This window comes from Alligator sinensis, unplaced genomic scaffold, assembly GCF_000455745.1.
Source record: "Alligator sinensis unplaced genomic scaffold, ASM45574v1 scaffold889_1, whole genome shotgun sequence".
NCBI lineage: Eukaryota > Metazoa > Chordata > Crocodylia > Alligatoridae > Alligator > Alligator sinensis.
Window position 1 is genome coordinate 1018547 of NW_005842361.1, and position 22579 is coordinate 1041125.

The window sequence follows — 22579 nt, forward strand, 5'->3', positions numbered from 1 at the left end:
TCCTGGTCCTGGGCATGACCTGAAACTGCACCTTGCTGGGAGTGGGTGGTCTGGTGGGGCTCTCAGTGGTGCGGGAGCCCCCATGAAATACCAGGCCAGTGATCACCCTGGTGAAAGGTGGGTTGGGGCACCTTAACCCCTAGCTCCCACCACTGGGTGGGTAACCCTATGTTGGAGGGGCCCAGAGGGTGGACCCCGAGAGAGTGTATGGAGTACAGGGCGTGATGCTGCGGTTGCCCCTGAGAGGACGGGGAGTAGTGGCACGGTGAGGCCCGAGGATGAGAGAGAGGGGCTAGAGACCCAGCCCAAAGGGGATAGTACCCTTGACTGGCCCATACCGGGGCCAGGACCAGAGAGGGTCAAAAGGGCCGGGGGCCCACTGCGAGGGACGCCCAAGAGCCGGGGGCCTGGGGTCCCGACTGGCCTTGAGGTGGGCCAGGGCCAGGTAGCCGAAGCTTCCGGGGGAACCACACCCGAGAGGGGAACAAGGCTTCGGGGGGGCTAGGTAGCTCAGATGAAGGTGGAGAGGCCGCCTGATCAGGAGAGATCATAGTGGGGTCGTATAGGATGATTCTGGGGCCCAGCGTGGGGCCGGTGATAGTGTTAACACCGAGATGCCATCTGCAAGGCTTGGGCTGCGGTATTAGGGGAGGTCGGAGCCACAGAGCGCCCCCTGGCATCGGGGCACTACAATGGGCAGCCTCCCGCTTAATTGACATCAATATACGAATCAATTATCATCAAAGGCGTGGCGGGGGAGATAAGCGGGCGGTTGCCCAGAGACAGGTGGGCGGGCCACAAAGAGCTCGGCCCTGAGTAGGCCTCCTGTCACGGTGACAGGTGGGCGGGCCACAGAGTTCGGCCCCAGGAGGCCCCCTGTCACAAACTTCATATGTAAATAAAAACAGGATGTAAGAGAAATTATCATGTTGTCCATAGACAGGAGACATAGATAGTATTACCCACAAAAAGGTTTGCTTATCCCATTTTTCCTGGACCATCACAGCTACGTCACTTAAGCACTACTGAAAATACATTAGTAACTTTAAATAAAAGTGTCTCAACTAGATTTAATGGCACTGCTATAATACATAGTTGCTCCAATAAAAGATATTGTCTTAAGAAGTTCTTGCCTCTTGCGTTACTATCATACTGTAAGACAGTGATCATACTTTAAATGTGCTATAAATCCCATTGTTCCCTACAAACACCTTTTTGGAGAAGGAAAAGTGAACAAAATTGGCAAATCATTTTAATTCGGGAAGGTGAAAGTTGCTTTGTATTCTAGAAACTTTCTATCTTTTGTTCTGTGCCTTATCTAGAAATGACAGAAGGCATAGTACTTCTGTGAGAACAGGAGGTGCCAGAGCTAAGCGTTAGGATGCCAGAATAAAGCAGGTATATTTTACAATTCTTTATTTACATTTTTCATTGTCTAAAAAGTAGCAAAATAGCTTATGTGAGAAATAATTACAAATAATGTATGTAAAAGTTACACTTAATGCAGGCACATCATCTTTGGGAATAAATATTTTTAAAGTATGTATGAGAATAATAAAGATCAAAGACTGACAATTTTAATGATCTTAACAGTTATATCACACTTACCTTCCCAAATGATCCTGAAAGCTTTAGACCTCAGGTTTCACAAGCTACATCTTGAGTTTATTGTTAAGCAAGAAATGTTGGCAGAACACCTCTCCATGGATGGAGACCTTGTAGTAGTGGAGAGGCTCATGTGTCCATGTGTTACATTCCTGGCAGAATGACCCATGGCGACCGGGTCTGAAGGGAGGTTCCAGACAAACTACAGTCCAACCCCAAGTCATAGTTTCATAGTTGGTAGGGTTGGAAGGGACCTGAAAAGATCATCAAGTCTGACCCCTTGCCATGGCAAGAAAAAGTACTGGGGTCAAATCACCCCAGCGAGGTGTTTATCTAGCCTCCTCTTAAAGACTCCCAGGGTAGGAGCCAGCACCACTTCGCTTGGAAGTTGGTTCCAGATCCTAGCTGCCCTGACAGTGAAATAGCGCCTCCTGATGTCTACTCTGAATCTACCCTCTGCCAGCTTGTGACCGTTATTTCTAGTCACTCCTGGTACTGCTCAGGGGAACAGGGACTCCCCTAACGCCTGCTGGTCCCCTCTGACTAGTTTGTAACAGGCTGCTAGATTCCCGCTCAGCCTTCTCTTGTGGAGGCCGAACAGGTTCAGGTCCCTTAGCCTTTCCTCATACGGCCTGTCCTTCTGCCCCCTGATCTTGCAGGTGGCCCTCCTCTGAACCCTCTTAATGCTGTCCACATCTCCTGAAGTGCGGCACCCAGAACTGGACGCAGTACTCCAACTGTGGCCTGACCAGTGCCATCTGTGGCATATCAGATGGACGAAGATGTCAGGATATCAACAGCTGTAAAGATGGAAGAAGGCTGCAGCAAAATGGAGGTCTACTGTAGTCTTTGGGTCTCCCTTGCCATTGGGCCCAGATCTTCAGCTTGTCAAGATTGTGTGGTTGCTGTTTCAGCAAACTAGCTTCCTCACATTAAACAGAGTCACATGCTGGCTTCTACCACAGGAAACAACACACTGTACCAACCTCCAAAAGCCCTGCATCGATAGACCAGCAGCGATGGAGACAGATCTAGTGAATCTGGCAGTTTTCAGCCGCAGATCTGCAAACAGGTGGCAGTATCGTGATGGCTGTCTTGCACCTGGGTTGAGACAGAGGTGCAGTTCAGCAGCTGCTACTATGACTGAGCGATCCTGTTCAGTCTGCTCACCTCAAATGGGAAAGGGGCTAGAAAAGGTGCCCTAAACTTAGGCTGTCTTATCTGCTCCTGGTTGCATAACTGCATCCAGCATAATCTCTCTCTCTGCTGCTGAAACGATTATAAGAAGACTGATTTTTGCGACACTGAATGTTCTCTTCCTGATGGATAACCAAGGCAAGTGACCAGAAAAAAAGAACTGCCATTGTCTCCAGGGAACTAGTGAAATACAACATTGACACTGAATCTCTAGACAATACAACCAGATTCATAGATGTTAGGGACCTCAATAGATCATCGAGTCCAACCCTCTGCATAAGCATAAAAGAGTGCTGGGTTTAGATGCCCCCAGCTAGATGCCTATCTAACCTCCTCTTGAAGACCCCCAGGGTAGGGGAGAGCACCACCTCCCTTGGGAGCCCATTCCAGACCCTGGCCACTCTAACTGTGAAGAAGTTCTTCCTAATGTCCAATCTAAATCTGCTCTCTGCTAGCTTGTGGCCATTATTTCTTGTAACCCCCGGGGGCGCCTTGGTGAATAAATACTCACCAATTCCCTTCTGTGCCCCCGTGATGAACTTATAGGCAGCCACAAGGTCGCCTCTCAACCTTCTCTTGCGGAGGCTGAATAGATCCAGTTTCTCTAGCCTCTCCTCATAAGGCTTGGTCTGTAGGCCCTTAACCATACGAGTGGCCCTTCTCTGGACCCTCTCCAGGCTATCCGCATCCCTCTTGAAGTGCAGTGCCCAGAATTGCACGCAGTACTCCAACTGACCAGCGCCAGAATTGCATGCAGTACTCCAACTGCGGTCTGACCAGCGCCCGATAGAGGGGAAGTATCACCTCCTTGGACCTTATCGTCCATCAGCAGATGCATGACGAATAAGTGCCATTGCCTTTTTTGATGGCATCGTCACACTGCCAACTCATGTTCATCTTGGAGTCCACTAGGACTCCAAGATCCCTGTCCAAAAGTGATGCCTTTTTAGTGCAGGGATGTTCTTAGGGACCCTCAGTCTCCTGGCGTGCTCATGAAAGCGATGCAGGATGTGCCTGTTGTCGTTTGAATGCTGGCCATACAACAGCTTTCCAGCAGGCCACATGTGTAGAGCAGGAGGGAGTGGCGGGGGGCCTTGTTTGGATTTTTTTTTTCAGTGGCGGTCTCAGGGATTGCCACAAGGTTGTAAGATGTACCCTGAAAGGATTTTGAGCAGTTGGGAAACATCAGTCACAGCGCCCCAATTAATTTTCCCTTTCCTGGAATAGATTCCTTGTTTGTTTCCATGGTGCTGAAATGTATGGTAACAGTGCAACTTCTGCTGATACTTTATTGAAGGAACTGCATTTAATAAATATACTGCGTAGGTGGAAGCATGTATCGTGCAGAGTGATTCAGTATTAGTAACTTGGATGTGGGTGTTTTAAAGAGCAGTGGTTGATTTGATATTTGTTTGTTCTTTCAGATCCCAGGCACAATGTCCATGTGAGCCTTGATAATTTTTTCAAAGACTTTGCCAAGGATGGAGGTGAGACTGACTGGCCTATAGTTGCCCGGGTCCTCCTTCCTCCCCTTCTTGAAAATGGGGACCACTTTGGCCCTTTTCCAGTCCTCCGGGACTTGGCCCATGCGCCACGAGCTTTCAAATATTCCCGCCAGTGGCTCTGCAATGATGTCGGCCAGTGCCTTCAGCACCCTCGGATGGAGCTCATCCGGGCCTGCCGACTTAAAGGCATCCAGTTCTTCCAAATGGCTCTGCACCATCTCAGGGTCTACGCATGGAAGTCTGGCGCCTTGCTTCTGCCTCTCTACAACCCTAGTGAGAGACTTGTCGTTCCCCTCACTTAGGAACACTGAGGCAAGGCTCTGAGGCAAGGCACTGAGGCTGACCAGATGAGGGTCAGCATCTCATTGACTATGTTTCTGGTTGAGCCCGTGATGAAATGGGTGTCCTTATCACATAAGCCATGCAAGCAACCAATGACTGTTAGACAGATCACATGTTGTCAGATCCATTATGAATATCTGGCTTGGTCTGAAACACCAAAAACAGCCAATGTCAGTGCAAAGGACTCTCCACACCAAATCTCTTCAAGATCCAGAGGTCTGTAAGAATCTCCAACAGTGTCTCCATGAAAAGCTCTCTGTCCTGTCCACAAATGAAGGCAACATTGAAGAATTCTGGAAGGGGTTTAAAGCCACCATCCAAATGGCCTGTGCTGGCTGTACCACCTGTTGGCAACAAGACTGGTTTGATGAGAGTGACATTGAGATCTTCGACTGGAAGAGAAGGACTCATTCTCCTTGGCAAGATGACACTTCACGTCAGCAGAAGAAAGAGATGTATCGGCTCCTCGATGTTGAAGCTCAAAGGAGGACCTGGGAAATCGAAGATCAGTGGTGGCAAGATAAAGCCAAATGAGATCCAGCTCTGTGCTTACAAACGTGACACACACAGTTTTTTCTAGACAACAAAAGCCATCTACAGCTCAATTTCCCACAGCTCTACTTTCCTGCTGTTGTTGGATGGCCTAACATTCCTCAGAGACAATGATAGTTTCATAGTTTCATAGTGCTTAGGGTCAGAAGGGACCTAAACAGATCATCAGGTCCAACCCGCTGCCCCGGGCAGGAGTGGATGCTGGGGTCATATCATCCCAGCTAAATATCTGTCCAGCGTCCTCTTGAAGACCCCCAAGGTAGGAGAGAGTAGCATCTGACTTGGGAGCCCGTTCCAGAGCCTGGCAGCTCTGACTGTAAAGGAATGTCTCCTGATGTCCAGCCTGATCCTTCTCTCTAACAATTTGTGGCCATCATTCCTAGTAACCCCGGGTGGTGCCCGGGGGAACAGAGCCTCCCCCAATTCCCTCTGGTCCCCCCTGGTGAGTTTGTAAACGGCCACCAGATCCCCTCTCAGCCTTCTCTTGTGGAGATTGAATAGGTTTAGTCCCTTTAGTTTCTCCTCATAGGGGCTGCCCCTTGACCATACAAGTGGCCCTCCTCGGGACCCTCCTAATGCTAGCCACATCCCTCTTGAAGTGTGGCACCCAGAACTGGATGCAGTACTCCATCTGCAGCCTGACCAATGCTGCATATAGGGGGAGGATCACTTCCCTGGACCTACTTGCGATGCATCTGTAGATGCGTGACAAGGTGCGGTTAGCCTTGTCGTGCATCTACATCTTGCGCAGTGGCGGCTCATATTCATCCTGGAGTCAACAATGACTCCAAGATCCCTTTCTGCCACTGTGTTGACAAGAAGGGTGTTCCCCAGCTTATAGGTGTGTTGCAGGTTCCTTCTTCCTAGGTGCAGCACCTTGCACTTGTCTGCATTGAACTCCATCCTGTTCTCATCCGCCCACCTCTGCAACCAACATGATTGACCAACGCTAGATGGAAAGAACACTTCAAAGCATTCCTGACCTGTGAATCCACTGCGATGGATGCCACCATTGAGTCTGTCCCCCAACACCCCTCCTATTCTAGAAGAATTGTAGTACCATTGGGGAAACCAAGAACAACAGGCCTACTGTACTGGATGGCATACTTGCTGAAATCTGCAAGGCAGGCAGCAAGGAACTGGTACTGAGATTCCAGTATTTGTTCTCCATATTGAAAAACAACAGAGATGCCTGGAGATCTGATGAATGCCAATGTCATGACTATCTTCAAGAAAGGAGATAAGTCTGTGGGAGCTATCAAGGTATTGCCCTCCTTTCCACAGCAGGGAAAATATCCCCATCCTCCTGAAACCATCTTCTATACCTTGCTGAGGAAGTCCTGCTGGAATCTTAGTGTGGTTTCAGACCATCCCATGGGGTGATTGACATTATCTTTGTTGCCTACCAGCTCCACAAAAAGTGTTGGGAACTATATCAGAATCTATATATGGCCCTCACTGAGCTCAAAGCAGGTCCATCCTTATCTAGTTTTTTTCAGCAAGTGCTTTGTCAGTCCAGGCCTTAAAAACCTCCAAGGATGGAGATTCCCCAGTCTTTGTAGCAAGGTTTCCTTTAAGCTGCATGCGTGTGCAGCCACACACAATTAAAAATCTTGCTGTGCAGTAACTCTGCAGCTTCCCAGAGAGGAGCTGGTCACGGAGTGTAGTGGAGGCACCGGGGCTGGCGCGGGACACTTACCGAAGGTAAGCTCCTCACTCCTCACACGGGGTAGGCAGCAGCTCCTCCCTGAGGTGAGGAGAGACAGGGGCTGGGGGCTAGCACGGGCTCCACTGGCTCCAGGAAACTGCTCCGCAGGCTCCGCCAGCTCTGGGGAACTGCTCTACACCCCTGCATCGCCTCGGGGAGTGAGGAGGCACATGGAGTCAGGGCTGGGGAGTGAAGTAGTTCCCTGGAGCCGGCGGAGCCCACACCAGCCCCCGCCCCTGCCTTGCCTCGCCGTGGGGAGGAGCCACTGCCTGCCCTGCATGAGGAGTGAGGAGCTTACCTTTGGTAACTGTCCCATGCTGGCCCTGGTGCCTCCCTTCCACTTCCATCAATTGATTGTGTCTGGCCTATGGCAGACACAATCAATTGATAGAAGGGTGGTGGGTGGGGCCGACAGTGCTCCACATAGGGCCGAACCCTGCCCACTCCCACCTGGACACTTACTACGGGACACTTACCAGTGGACCGCACCAAAAGGGGAAGGTGGGATCGAAGTGGCACGCTCACAGACCGCTATTCCTTAGAGGGAACATTGCTCTGTAGGTAACTTGTTCCAGTGCTTCACCACCCTCCTAGTGAGAGAGTTTTTCCTAATATCCAACCTAAACCTCCCTTGATGCAACTTGAGACCATTGCTCCTTGTTCTGTCATCTGCCACCACTGAGAACAGTCTAGCTCCATCCTCTTTGGAACCACCCTTCAGGTAGTTAAAGACTGCTATCAAATCTTCTCTCAGTCTTTTCTTCTCCAAACCAAATAAGCCCAGTTTCCTCAGCCTCCCCTCAGAAGTCACGTGTCCTAGCCCCTGAACCATTTTTGTTGTTCTCCACTGGCCTCTTTCCAACTTGTCCACATCCTGTCTGTAGTGGGAGGGCCCAAAACTGGACACAATACTCCAGATGTGGCCTCATGAGTGCAGAATAGAGGGGAATAATTATTTCCCTCGATCTGCTGCCAGTGCTCCTACTAATGCAGCATAGTATACAGTTATCCTTCTTGGCAATAAGGGCACACTGCCGACACATATCCAGCTTACTGTCCACTATAAACCCCAGGTCCTTTTCTGCAAAGCTGCTGCATAGCCAGTCAGCTCCCAGCCTGTACTGGTGCATGGGGTTGTTCCATTGTAAGTGCAGGTCTTTGCATTTGTCCTTGTTGAACCTCATGAGATTTCTTTTGGCCCTGTTCTCCAATTTGTCTCGGGCACTCTGAATCCTAGCCCTACCTTCCAGTGTATCTACTACACCCCCAGCTTGGTGTCATCCATGAACTTGCTGAGGGTGCAATCCATCTCATCTTCCAGATCATTAATGAAGATCTTGAACAAAACAGTCCCCTGGACCAACCCCTGCTGCACTCTATCTGATACCAGCTGCCAGCTAGACATTGAGCCATTGATTACTACCCCTCGAGCCTGACAATTCAGCCAGCTTTCTATCCACCTTACAGTCTGTTCATCTCACCCTGTGTTCTCAGGAACTTCCTCATTGCCCCACTTGTGTTCTCCATGTTTTTTTACAGTTATCCTGGTTCTCATTAAGGACCACCTTCCTTTTGGAATCGAAATTAAATACTAAATAGATGAAGTGCACTTTAGCCTGGGTCATTTTTGCTTGAAGACCACAATGCTCAAAACAACTGTCCTTGACCTTCAGCGTGCTGATGACTGTGCCATTTTTGCACACACTGGGAAAACTCCAGGCTGTGCTGGATCTTTTTGGAGATGCCTACTGAACTTTGGGCCTCTCTTTCAACATTGAGAAGACTGAAGTGCTGTAACAGCCTGCCCTGGGCCATGAATGTGAACCCCTCCTCCCTAAATTACCATTGAGGGAAAGATCCTGGTCGTAGCTGAACATTTCCTGGACCTCAGTAGCCACATCTCTCACAGAATGAACATTGATGAGAAGATCCAGCCCAGGATCCAGTGTGTAAGTGCCTCCTTTGGTAAATTGCTTTGGTGTGTCTTTATTCATTACTATCTTCCAAAGATACCTAGATCCAGGTCTACAATGCAGTCATTATCCCCACCCTCCTCTATGTCATCTTAAGACCCTGGAGAGGTATCACCAATGAAGCCTCCGGAAAATCCTCCACATAAAATGGGAAGATTGCTGCACAAACACAAGCATTCTTGTAATAGTTAGTGTTACCACATTGAGTTCGTGTCCCTCAAGCACTTTGCTGAATAGAACATTGTGTGCAGAAGCCTGATTCTCGACTCCCAAAATAAGTGCTCTACTCCTAGCCTGGTAATGGCCTGAGAGCTTGTGATGGCCAGCGGAAATGCTACAAGGACACATTGAAGGCATACAAGACAATGGATGCCAAAATCAAGAGGCATGGATGCCAGCATCAAAAGGTATTAGGTCAGCGGCAAAATACAGCCTGCAGGCCAGATGCGGCCTGTGAGGCCGTTCTATCCAGCCTGTGGGGCCCCTAAAATTTTTTTGAAAATTAAAATGTACCTGTCCTTGGTTCCTGTCAAAAATGACAGAAATCAGGGGCAGTAGGACCCAGGGGAATCCTTGGTGGGCTCCTGCAACAGCAGGGCCTGGCAAGTCCAGCCCCACCCTCCCAGCCGGAAGCCCCAGCAGGGGCTTGTGGCCTGGGACCACATGGCTGCTCCAGCGCGGGAAGCTTAGGTAAGGGCAGTAGGGGGAGAGCAGGGAAGGAGTTGGTGCGGAGCGCGGGAAAAAACGGCCCCTTCCTCGCCCCGTGGCCAGCGCTCTCTGCTGCAGCCACTCGCAGCCTGTGTGGGGCTGTCCTGAGCAGGCAGAGGCAGCCCCACGTGGGCTGCAAACAGCTGCAGCGTGGGGCGCTGGCCATGGGGCTGGCGAGAGGCTGCTTTTCCCCTGTATTCAGTAGCAGCTTGTAACCTGGCCCCACGCCGGCTCTGGATTTGCCCGTTGGGGCTGTGCCACAGCAGCTGCAGCCCCCTCTCTGTGCTGAGCAACATTTGCTGCTACTGCCTGCCTGGAGCTCATGCTGCAGTAGGCTGTAGTGAGGCTGCCACTGCTGCCTCTGTGCTGCCCAGTGCGCAAGCTCCACACGGGCAGCAGCAGCAAACACTGCCTGGTGCAGCAAGCGGGGGGGGGGGGGCTGCAGCTGCTGCTGCCATGGCGCAGCCCCAGTAGGTAAGCCCGGAGCCGGCACGGGGCCCAGGCTGGCAACGGGGACGGGACGGATTACAAGCTGGTGCTGAGCGCAAGAAAAGCGGCCCCTTGCCCGCCCTGTGCCTGGCACCCCATGCTGCAGCTGTTTGCCGCGTGGGGCTGCCTGTGTCTGCTTAGGACAGCCCTGCGCAGGCTGCGAGTGGCTGCAGTAGGGAGTGCGGGCCACAGGGCAGGTGAGGGGCCACTTTTCCCCACACTCCATACCAGCTCCTTCCCTGCTGGTGAGCAGGGGGTTGGGGCTGTGCGCTGCCCCCTGCCTGTACCGTGGGGCTGGGGGGGCACTGGGAGTGAGCGGGTGTGGGAGCACAGGGCCTGCACCAGTGTCCCAGGGCCCGTGTCAGCAGGGCGCAGAGCAGGGCAGCAGGGGTACAGGGTCCTGGGTGGCAGGGGTTCTATGGAGTCGGGCCAGCTCTCCCCCCTCCTGCTGGTGCAGCCCAGCCTGGCTCCACAGACCCCTACCAGCCTGCACCCTGCTCTGGGCCCCACCGGTGCTGGCCCTGGGACATTGGTCCCAAGACATTAGGACATTGGTCCCAAGATGGTAACCAGAGGGTGGGGTACCTGCCAAGGGGCAGGGCTACCCGTGCGGCCCTCAACAGCTCGCCAAAACTGGGTAAGCGGCCCTCCACCCGTAATAATTGCCCACCCCTGTATTAGGTCCTAGTTCAGGAGTAGCCAACTTGCAGCATGAATGTCACAAGCGGCAGAGTTAGTTTCTGTGTGTGGCACACAATAGATCAGGGAGGGGACAGACTGCATAGCAGCAGATAGGGCAGGAAGCAGAAAGCAGAGCAGGAGATCTGACAGAGCTTGTAGAATAAGAAGCAAAATGAAGAGCAACAAATTGAACAGAAGAAGAGGCTCAGAGTTGCATTTGAGAGGGTACAGGGCTAATTTGTGACATGTTCCCTGACCTAGAGTATTAACAGTTTTGCACTTGTCTGTTCAAAGTTTAATTTTAACATTTAAACACTAGATGGGGCTGTAAGATGGTATCTTCTGAGTATAGCTGAGTTGGCTACTGTACATCAGCATGGTATTCTGCCAAATGAAAGTTGTAGAAACAGCCGTGCTTATAGTGTATTGTTATTTGTTATTATAATATACCAGTGTGTTTATAAAAACGCCATCTGTAATCTATAGTAGAAATTATTTTTGTTGTGATAGCATCTACATATAAAAGGAGTACTTATGTTTAAAATCTCAAATTCAAAATTAAATTTTAATCCAGTGGAGAAATTAGTAGTTAATTTAGTATGAGCAGAATTAATGTAACACATTTAGTGTTTTGAAAAAAAATGTGTTTGTTATAAAATAAGAGTGCTACTCAAAACCACCCAGCAGAGATGCATTTAAATGAATATTTTTCTGAAAGAATTGAATATTCATTTTTTTTAGTAATCATCATTAGCTTCTGTCTTGCTTGACGGTCTGAATTTAATTAGTGAGCTATGGATACGCAACAGAGAGATTCAACAAGCCCAAAAAATTTGAAGGGCAACTGAAAATGAGCAGTAGAAGGAAAAATAAAACTTCTTTCAAAGTGCTGTCTGTAGTCTTCCACTTGTGGAAATGCATATACCTTTGTGCCAGGAGCTTGGAGCCACTTGTCACTTAAGGGAAAATCTGTTCCCTCATGTATGAAAACTTCTAAAGGGCACTTATAAAGGGTTTTATAATCCTATGCACCCTTACCTCTTTTTTACCGTGATAAATGGCACAATGTTCTTTATCCTTCAGTTGCTACGCCTTTGTTCTGCTCAGACATATTATAAAATTGGTGGTTAGTTCTTTTAATAAAAATAAAAGTTATGGCTTGTTCTGTATTTTTGTGGTTCTTTTATAGGTCCAGCCAACTTCCATGTTGGCTCCATGACTCAGCATGGTTAACAGCAATGGGGGCCAGCCTTTTTGTCAGTCATGTTACAAATTAGCCCCTTATCGTCCTTGAGTGCCATTCTGATCCCCTTCCTCTACCCTGTCTGCTGCTCTACTTTCTGCTTCCTGCCCTGTGTGCTGTATGTTAGTGGTTCCCAACCTTTTTAGACCACAGACCAGCAAACCATGGATTGGAAGTGACCGCAGACCAGAAGTGACCGTGGACCGGGAAACTGCAGAGCAGCATACTGCAGACTGGAAGTGACCGGCATACTGCAGACCAGCAGCCAACCCTTTTTTAGGGTTTATACTCAGTCTAAAAAAGGGTTGGCTGCCGGTCTACAGTATGCTGGTCACTTCCAGACTTCCAGTCCGGTAGCCAACCCTCCTGCAGACTGGCAGCCAACCCCTTGAGGCCCGGGCATTGGGAACCTCTACCTTATTTGATCTGCTTTGTGCTTCCTCCTGTATCTGCTGCTGTGCTGCCTGGCCCTGCCCTGATCTGCCATGTGCCACACACACAGGCTGCACCTGTCACTTGTGGCACGTGTACTGCAGGCTGGCCATCCCTGCTTACTAGTGTGGATAGCCAGATGTCTTTTGGTTATGAACACTGCATGCAGCTGCTAAGAAAAGCATAGACTTGTAAGGGTGTGACTTGTGTGATTTTGATAATTTTGCTCTGAACACTGGCAGCATTTATATACATGCTCCGGGAGGTGGGGGGGGGGCACTTTAGTTAGAGTTTAATTGAGTCTGCTCCAATCTAACACACTGTAATTACAGCTCGTTGGAGCAGCCTCACTGCTTGTGTATAGGTGCCCTAGCATCTATTAGTCAGGTGTGCCTATACCATTAGTGCAGCACTTTGCACAGATCCCCCTGCTTGCCAAGTTGCATTTCAAAGGAGAGTAGGTTTGCAGAAGCAGCAAGCTCTAACTCCAGTTACAAATTAGTAATAATTTATTTTGTATTTGTATGAAGTACAGTATTCTAAAGTTGATGCAAATAAGGTCCAAAGACATTAAGTGATTGACCTGAGAGATGAAGTAAATCAGTGACAAAGCCAGGAATAGAATGTAATATTCTTAACTCCAAATCTTGCAATTAGTCTGCTAGTCAACAGCTTTTCCTGTCCAAGAGATATGAAAGAGCATTGTATATTCTGCAAAAAATAAGGCTCAGTAATTTTACTTGGCTATCCTTTGCATTTGTCTGTATTTCTGACTTGTAAAATGATTATAGGATGCTTTGAAGCTGTGGTGATAGGTACTGTAAAATTTGACCTTATATCTTGGTTTCATAGGTGCAGTGCATTAAGGGACAATTTTTCACATGATGTATTGTGGTCTCAGGAACTTCCTTGAGGCTACTGGAAATGTCCTGGGTGTTTTTATTTCATCAGCCAAAACATTATGTTCAGTTCTGTTCCATGGGAACTATTTTACCTCCCTCATCACTGTAGTGTCTTCTGGTAATGCACTGAGCAGTCTGCTGAACATCTGTCCCATGTTTGTTTTCTAATCCTCCCTAAGGGAGCTGGGGGGCTGTGAGCAGTTGAGTTGTTTTGTTTGGGAATTTTTTTAGAACATATTATTATATGCCTGCATGGGAGCTGGGACTGTACTGCTTCCATGGCATTTCCAGGGAATTCCAGGGCCCATCTGCTCCTCCTCTGCACATGCCCATCCTGGAAATAAGGCTGTGAGCTACCTTAGTGGTGCTCTCCCAGTTGCCCCTCTTAAGCAGGCTGGAGATGATATCATGAGCGTGACACTGAGGTGCAACCTCAGGATGGCTTCCCCACATTGTTTCTGGGATTGATGCAGCTGGAGCAGAGTTGGAAGAGTTGGCATGGTGTGCTTTTGGGGGAAGTGCTCCGTGGGAGTGTCAGGGCAGAGATGTAGATTTACCCTTTGAGCAAAGTTGTTGATTTTTTTTGTAGTCCCCTTTCCCACCTGCATGACATGGTGATGAAATGACTTAGGAGGCTGAGTCCTATCTTCAAAAGTGACCTTGGCAGCAAACTTACCATTTCTGACAGCAGCAGCCTCAGACACCCCACACTGCTCTGTGTGTGTTACCTCTTAGACCAGAGCAGCAGAGTTGTGCATGTGTGGCACAGTGGTGGGCTAATTAGCACTGCAGACTAAGTGTCAATTAATTTACCCCATGCACCATATAGACATAGTAACTCTGCTTCCAGTTGGGAAGTTGTCAAAGCAAAGCATCCCAGAGAATTTTGAGGGTGCCTTTGTCAGGCACAGGAAGCTTTCTATCTAGAAATGTCCTAGGATCCTTTTGAAGATGGGACATAGACTTTCATATGCAAATAATCCAGGAGCAATTTACTCTAGAGGAAACTCTCCCAGGCACACATCTACACATGTGGGGATGTGGGACCAGATTTGCTACTCCTAGCAACAGACTGCTCCCACTCCCTGCACTAGGCCCCTGCAGCAGCTAGGGGGAGTTCTAGGCTCCCCCTGTGTGTTAGCCCAGGGGCTGGCAGGGAGCACGGGGCTAGGAGATCGCTGTATCCTAGTGGGGGCTGGGACATTGCTCCGTGCCCCCAGGAGCTCCCTGCTGCTGGGGCAGGCTCTGCTCCCAGCTCCTGCTCCGTGATCGCAGGGCCTGGGCTAGGAGATTCTTCTCTCCCAGTGCTAGCTCCGCAGTCACAGGGCTGGCTCTGTGAGATCCTTAGGATACATGTGCCCATTATTATTAATGAATAAAGTGATATATGAATGCATAATACACTGGCACTTTGCAGACTTGCTGGCCAAATGAATCTTGAGGAAAATGAATAGAAGTAATCATATAGACCCTGATCTTATATTCAGATTGGTTTAGATGAATCTCTATGTACAGTGCGTATATTGTATATCGTATGTATATTGTAATAGTATCATATTGTTATCGCAGCCATGATAGCCCAGGAAATTTGAAAGAAGCAGAATGCATTTGATAGTATCCTTTATTGGACTAATTATATAATTGGGAGAGATGTTTGGCAAGTTTTCATGTACAAAATGGCCTCCCTCATGTTCTGTTATTTCATTGCACCCTGAGTGAAAATGACAACTGGAAGTTTTTTTAAAGATTGGCTGGCTGTAAAGAAATGACATTTTAGCTAGTCTAGCTAATCTACATCTGTCCTTGAGTTATGGTAAACATTTTCTTCTTTGTGCTGTTGGGTCAAAGCCTTGAGTGCTGCTTTTTTAAAGCCTCTGACTCTCTTTCCTCTCCTGTTCCTCCTCCTCCCCATCATCATCATCAAATCCTCCTGCCAAGGGGGGATTTGATAACAGTCTTCAAATACCTGAAGTGTAATTAGAAAAAGGATGGAGATAAACTATCCTCTGTGGCCACAGGGATCAGGGCTAGGAGTAATGGACTCAAACTTCAGGTGAGGAGATTTAGGTGGAGATTAAGACAAACTTTCTGACTTTGAGGGTGATCATGCGTGGGAACAGGCTACCTGGAGAATCTCCATTTCTGGCAAGTTTCAGAAGCAAGTTAGATAGACACTTGATTGGAATGATTTAGTCAGGAATTATCCTGCCTTGTAAGGAACGATCCAGCTTTTTTGTGCTGTTAATGGCTGGAGCATCATATTTAACATAAACTGTTGTCTCCTCTAATATATAAGATGCTTTTGATTCAGTGTGGTTGAGGCAGCATGTAGAGAGTATTATAGGATGGTGCCTCCTCTTATGATTCAGAAGGTTTTTCTACTACTTGTCAAGGCAGTTAGCAGTTTAGAAGGTTTTCTGAATTCATGGTTAGTTTTGGAGGCCCACGTATAGTTTGATGCCAGAAGTGCTGTTTTTCTTCTGAACTCAAGATAGCAGTTGCATCTATGTTTCTTTTATTTGTACTGTGCTTACATGCATTTTGGGTTATGGTAATGTATTATGTGTAGCTTCACTTGAAACGCTCATAAACTAGTGTGAATATTGCTCTATAGGACAGTTAGAACATATTGCAGCAGAGCCCTTAAGTATTGCTTGCACTTTCTTTCTGCCTTCATGTAAAAAGTTGATAAAATGTAAGATGTGGGCTTAGAAGTCCTGGATTTGAATGTTTGGGTGGAGGTCTAATGGAAGATCTTCTTAGTGGAGGTATTTTGACTGATATTTTGCTTTTCTTCTTGGTCCAATAGGCTTGGGTTATTGACCTTTTATGTATGTTGCAAAAACTTTATGGCTTCTCAGATGACAGTCAGATTGGATTAAATATATTGCCATGTTTTTGTTGTTTACAGTTAATGTTGTGAGTTGAAAAGTTTGGAACTTTTTTGCCATTTCTTAAATAATTTTGTATTTTTATATAAAAAAAAGTGAGATAACAATGAATGTATTTTCATTAATTTTTACTTTCCAGGTGTGAGGCAGCCAGTCCACATATTCATCCTGTTGGATGGTGTAAAGAACATAAAAGAACTCTAATCACCCCTCCAGGTTTGTAACAGACTACAGATCTAAAAGAAATGAAGAAATTTTAGTTAGCCTCAGCATTGGCTAAAACTCATGACGAACTTTATAATAGCTCCACTGAAATTTTTGTCCTGTAGCTAAGGATTGATATTAGGTGGGGGCTGTAGTGCTTTTCTCTTGAGTACTTCATATATTAATATTAGTGATCATGTACACAAATTACTTACCTCTTTGGCTAGTATATATGCTATATTAAAGAGACCACCATCCATATAAAGTATCCTGCAGGAATAGGGTGGTAGTTCAAAAGGGAAGTGGAATGGGACAAGGCAACTGTGTTCCTCTGTATTTTTCCCCTCTGTAGTTCTACTGTGCTGTGTGTTTCTTTAGGTTTTTTTGTTTTGTTTTGTTTTTTGTGTGATAGGTGGAATTTGTTCACATGCTTCTGAGTCTTACACTTAGCAAGTGTTGACAACATAACCATCAGGTGTCCAGAAATGTTGGGTAAGAAAAGTGTCTGCAGAAGAACCAGATTTGGAAATAAATGCATCAGTGAATAGATGGCCTGGGTTGACAAGGGAACAACATTTTAAGGGCCCTTAGAAAGAAGGAAATCAAGATGAGAAGCTAAGAGAGCATGCAAACAAGAGAGCGAGAGAAAGAGAACGCACATACTGGAATACTGTATTTTGGAGTCCCTTGTCAGCTAGAGAATATTCTAGAAGTTGGTGGTGGTGAAAGCAGTGCAGTCTAACTTCAGTGCAGCAGGCTGTATAACTTATTTATTTTCCAAATATATCACATTTTTCTCTCATACCACACTCCCCAAATAAGATACACTTCTTGTTTTTGTATGGCAGAATTCACTACAGATTTTCTAGAGTCATGGCCAATATAGAGTAAGTCCTTTTGGGAACGTAGGTTTATCCAGGAAGTGTGGCATTCCAGGAGATGGCATAGATGAGGCAGCAGGAACTTCCTTGTGTGACAGGACAATGGCAAGCCTGGGCCTCAGACCCTTGCGAGGATAGTAATACCATTATTACTTCTTTACTGTAAATAGTTGTGTATATAAGTTCCTATAAATAATAAAGTGTTGCCTCCATATCACAAATCTCATTAATAGACTACAGACTGCATGCAGTAGCTTGCTCACCCTCAGCCAGCTTTTCAGTTTAAAGCTGCTGCCTCACCAGGCGCTGTGAGAGGGACTCTGTCACTGCTGCCTGCTGCCCCAGGGAGAAGTAGCAGCCATTTTGGCACAGGGCCACTTGCTTCATTTTTCCCTGCTTCTATTCCTGTGAAGGAAAAGAATCAGCTTCCCTGCTTAAGACATGCACACCTATTTTGGAAAGTTGGTTCTGGGGGAAAATTGCTTGAAGTATGTGAGTAAATATGGTACATTGGATATTCATAGAATACTTACTTTGGAACCAGGGATAAAGCAGTGTGTTAACAGTAGTGTTTATGTCATACATTGCTAGCCAATATAACTTCCATAGCATAACTTGGAGCTCTCTTGTGACTGGATATTGATGCTTTCAGGATCAGAGTTTACAAAATCTTGTTATTTGATATAGCTGCCCCCAGAGCTGACATGGAGACTAAACCTTGTAGCAAAGCAACTCTTTAAGTGCGTTTCCTTTGTTTATTTTTATTGTTATTATGGTAGAATTGTAGCTACCATGTTTTGTTGCATAGAGCATGCCCCAGAATATAATACATGCTTTATTTTTGAAAGGCAGAATGAAAAGAAAAAGATTTTTCCAGAGTTATGACTACCTAAAGCAGTTTCATAGCCTAATTTTGAGCTGACTTACCCCCCCCCCCCTTTTCCTGCTTAATTAAAGATCACATCCTACCTGCTGCTGAAGACTGGTCTCTGTAGATTTTGAAAAGAGCCAAGGGCCATGTCCAGATGAGCGCAGATATTTGTTTCCCTGGAGACGTAGGAGCAGCACACCTTGTATTCTTGCTACTTGTCCCCTGGCAACACCCATACCATGCATACTCTGATATGTGGCAGGTTACCATGTGTGGGGTGGGGGGGCTTGGGCCAGCAACTGCGTTGGCTTCAGAAGCCTTCCCTGGGGTCTTGGGGGCCTCGGGGAGTTGCAGCCATGGCAGAGCTGCAACCATGGCACTTCTGCAGCTGGGAGCCTGGCCGGCAGCTGGAGCATGGTTGGAGCATGGCTTCATGTGGCCAGGCTCCGGTTTTGGGCAGTGCAGACTGCCGTCACATGCACTGTCCCACTTTTTTTTAGCATGGTTTTTTTTGAGCCACAACCCCCCCAAAATGTCTCCCTGTACTGCATGGTAGCAGTGCAGGGAACGCCTGCATGTGCGGTGTGTGCCACTGCTGATGGGTCTGCAGTGCCACATACTACACGGAAGTGCTTGTCTGGATGTGGCCAAAGAGTTTCCAGGGTTGTGAAATAGGCCTCATATAGACATTCAGTTTCTTGTGGAGAGTTGCTGCTCTCCCAGGAAAAATCACAAGTGTACAGATGTTCAGGCTTTTCTCCCTTGCCAAAAATGGCCATTCCATGAGGAAAATAACTTGGGAGCAACTGGGGTTTACTCACTCAAAGGAGAGTTTCTCCTGGAAAAGTGAATGTCCATATACACCATGGCTCGTCTCAGAAAAGAACATGGTTGTGTAGTGTTCCTTCCTCCCTCCCAGTGAGACAGTGTTTCTCTCATTGGACTCTGATGCTTCAGCAGAGAGCAGAACACACCCCTTTACAATCCCCACATTGTACTGCAGGGAAACACAGGCCGAACATGGGTACTTTGGGTCAGCCAATGAGAGCTGCCCTATGCACTGCTGCCACCGGTTGCCAGGCAGACTAAGGAAGCCTGCAAAGCATAGTGAGATGCCCCCACCCCACCGCAGATGTACAGTGTCAGCACTGAAAGCTCTTCACTCTTCAGAGCCTCAGCATTAAAATGTCTGCACACATGGCTCTGGGTAAGTTTCTCTACCAGGAGAGCAAACCTGGAAGAGTTCTCACAGCTCATTTGAATATGTGTACACAGCCATAGGAGGGGAGAGACTAGGAACAGCTAGCAGACAGCAAAATAACCAAGAGAAAGTTTAGCTTCATTAGTGAAACATCAAGACTGTTTGAAAAGAGAGACAATCCTTAACAAAAACATATGGCTTGAAGAACAATGAGCCATTAAATCAACTGACTTCCTCGGCTGCCTGAATAGTAATGCTACAGCTGCTACACTGGGAAGCAGGAATCAAAGGAGGATGTTCGTCCCAGGTTTCCTCACTTAATACATTTCTTCCAATTTTGGAAGGCTGATTTTAGGGAAAAAGGTTTGTGTTGTCTGTGAGAAAATACAGTATATAAACAATGTCTTGGAGTTCTAAGGATTTAGAAGAAAACTGATAAAGAGCCTGGGATGCTTTTAAAGGGATTATTTTGAAAGAACAAGGTGACTGCCATGGCAAAAGAATAAGGTTTAAAAATTAAAAAGGAAAAAGACGAAAACAGTCCTATGTGAGAAAACTGATAGCATCCATGCCAATGACAATGTAGAGGATTTGAAGTTTACATACAAAGACCTCAGCAATATTTTTTGTTGACAACGCTGAAGGCCTTGAATGAATATAATCCATTTTCCAGCTGTGTGTGTAAAAGAGACATTTATATCCCTCAAAGACCTGTTTCCTTCAAACTAAGAGATTGAGTAAAAAAGCTGTATGTTTCTCAAAGTAAATTCCTAGCTACATGGTATGAGTTTCACTTATGAAACAAAAAAGGAGAAAAAAAAACATTTAAAGAGCTGTACAGAGCCAGTCATTTTGGTTAACATCCAAGAAAAGCACTCGGGAATCATTTTGTGTGCAGAAAAATGAAAGCCTTAACTGAGGGAGTGGGCTGAACTGAGTAGAACCTGGAAGGAGCTGCAGAAGTAGCATATGGGCTTGATTCCAGCAACAGACATATGTGATAATCTGGGAGGCCACTATTTCCATGTTGTATAAAAGGAAAAAAGTCCAACCCTCAGCTAGAAGGCAATCAGCAGTTGGAAGGATCTGTATTTTCACAGCTTAGACAGATCATGGGAATCAGAGCAGTCTTTTTTTAAGTGAAGAAACTGAGGTGTGAGATATCATGCAGCATGTTTTTTCATGAATTTCTTAGGATAAAGATTTTCAATTAAGAGAAACTTTTTGTTTTGCTTATGAGCAGGAAACACTGTCCCAACAATTATGTCCGCATAGACCTCCATCAAATCCTGTGCCTTTCCTGGCAGAGACTTATTTTGTTACTCAAAAGATACATATTTTCTCTCTTTTGCCTTATTCCTTACTATGTTATTCCATGGATTTTTAATGAGGAAATAAACTCCTTGTTTAGAAGCACTTTGTGTGTGATTAATGTGGCACCATTGCAAAAACTTTTCTGTAATTTAAAAAATTTCTGTAAGACTAAGAACATAGAAATAAAAGGCAGGTAGGCTTTTGGTATTGAAGCTAAAGGATTTAAATCTAGGATATAACTTCAACAGCCCTGGAGGAGAAAGAAAAATCATAGTGCATAGCAGTTTTGGGAAGTTTTGAAACATCTCAAAGCCATCAAATTATAAGCTACTTCGAGAGCAGTCTTAATGTGTACAGTAAACAGGAATCTGTCAGCACACTAATTAAAGCCTATTATTTAACAACTTGAACACACAAAACATAAGATATTGATGTAATTCACTGCTATATTATGAATCAGAACTTTACACATTTAGAGTTAGGTCCAGAAAGGGACTTAGGTGGATATTAGGGTTCTAAGTAGAGGTGCACCGATACATAGGTTCCGTATCGGATCGGCACCGATGTAAGGAAAATTAAAAGTATTGGAAATCAATTTTTTTTGGCTGATGTGACCAATAATCAGGCCGATAAATGCCCTGTGTATGCGCGCAGCTGCAGCACAGCATGCAGGCAGGTGGCCAGGAGCACAGTCTGGCAGTGTGGAGAGCAGCCAGGTTTGCTGGTAAGTCTGTCATGAGGGAAGGGGAAGGTCAGACTGAGGCCCCCACAGTGAGGGAGGGAGTGGGGCAGGGGCAGGCGCTGCACAGCTGGGGCGGGGTGCAGGACGGAACCACGAGCGACTTGTCCGGGGGGGAGGGCATCCCCCGCCGCTACATGCACCCGTGGAGGGCGTGTGCCTCTGGATCTGCACATGGGATGAGGGTGGACTGGCACGGCAAGCTGGGGCCAGGTCTGCAACGGGCTGTTCCCGGTAGGGGGGCTGGGCTGCACTTGGCACAGATGGTAGTGGTGCTGGGAGGTCCCCCTCCCCCCGTAGCCCCTCACCACCACCTGCCCTGAGCACAGCCCAGCCCAGGACCCCGCTGGGAAGAGCCCGGCACCACCCCAGCCTGCAGTGACAGCCTGCCCTCACCCCATGCAGATCCTGGGACACCCCCACCATGCCCTCCCAGCGTGCATGCAGTGGTGGGAGCTGCCGCCCTCCTCCCTGCGCCCCCCAGACAAGCCACTTGTGGCTTGGTCCTGTGCCCTACCCCAGCTGTGCAGTGCCTGCCCCAGCCCCACTCCCTCCCTCACCATGGGAGCCTTGATCTGTCCCCACCACGCTCCTTCCTTCCCCCTTGCCCCTTTCCCCACAACAGACCTACCAGCCACTCTGCAGCCTGCCCGGCTGCATATTGGCAATCAGAGTGGTATCAGCTGACATGATTTGTTAAAAATCGGCCATTGGTATTAGCCCAAAAAATCTCTGTTGGTGCACCCCTAGTTCTAAGCCCCCAAAACACCTAATCAGCTGCTCAGTCAGATCACTGACTCTAGAGGTGACTAGGTTCCTCAGGGGCCTCCTTGTTCAGTCTGAAAGTTCCTGAGGTTCCTGCAGTTCTGCCTTCTCCGCCTTCCCAGAATTGTCCTGGCTTGGAGAATACGCACCTAGCTTCTGCCTCAGTCTTGTTGGAATCAAAACACCCTCCAGAGTTGTAACTAAGTCCCGAGAGAGGTCCAGAGAGGGACTTGTAACTAAGTCCCAAGCTCCAGTCTGCACATTCTGAGCGTACCTACCACACATCAAGACTGGCCCCTCACAAAATGCAGTCATAACTGTTGGGTGTTTTTTCCTTTTTTAAAAACAGGGAGAAGAAATGGTAGTATTGCCCATC

At 47.3% G+C, this 22579-nt stretch overlaps 1 protein-coding gene across 1 annotated transcript in view; it reads left to right on the top strand.

Annotated features, from left to right (window-relative positions):
- L3MBTL3 (L3MBTL3, histone methyl-lysine binding protein) overlaps positions 1-22579 on the top strand; it is a 167974-nt gene that overhangs the window by 69356 nt on the left and 76039 nt on the right. Inside the window, 1 exon segment of the mRNA XM_014522505.2 lies at positions 16368-16444. Within this exon segment, the coding sequence (XP_014377991.1) occupies positions 16368-16444 (77 nt within the window).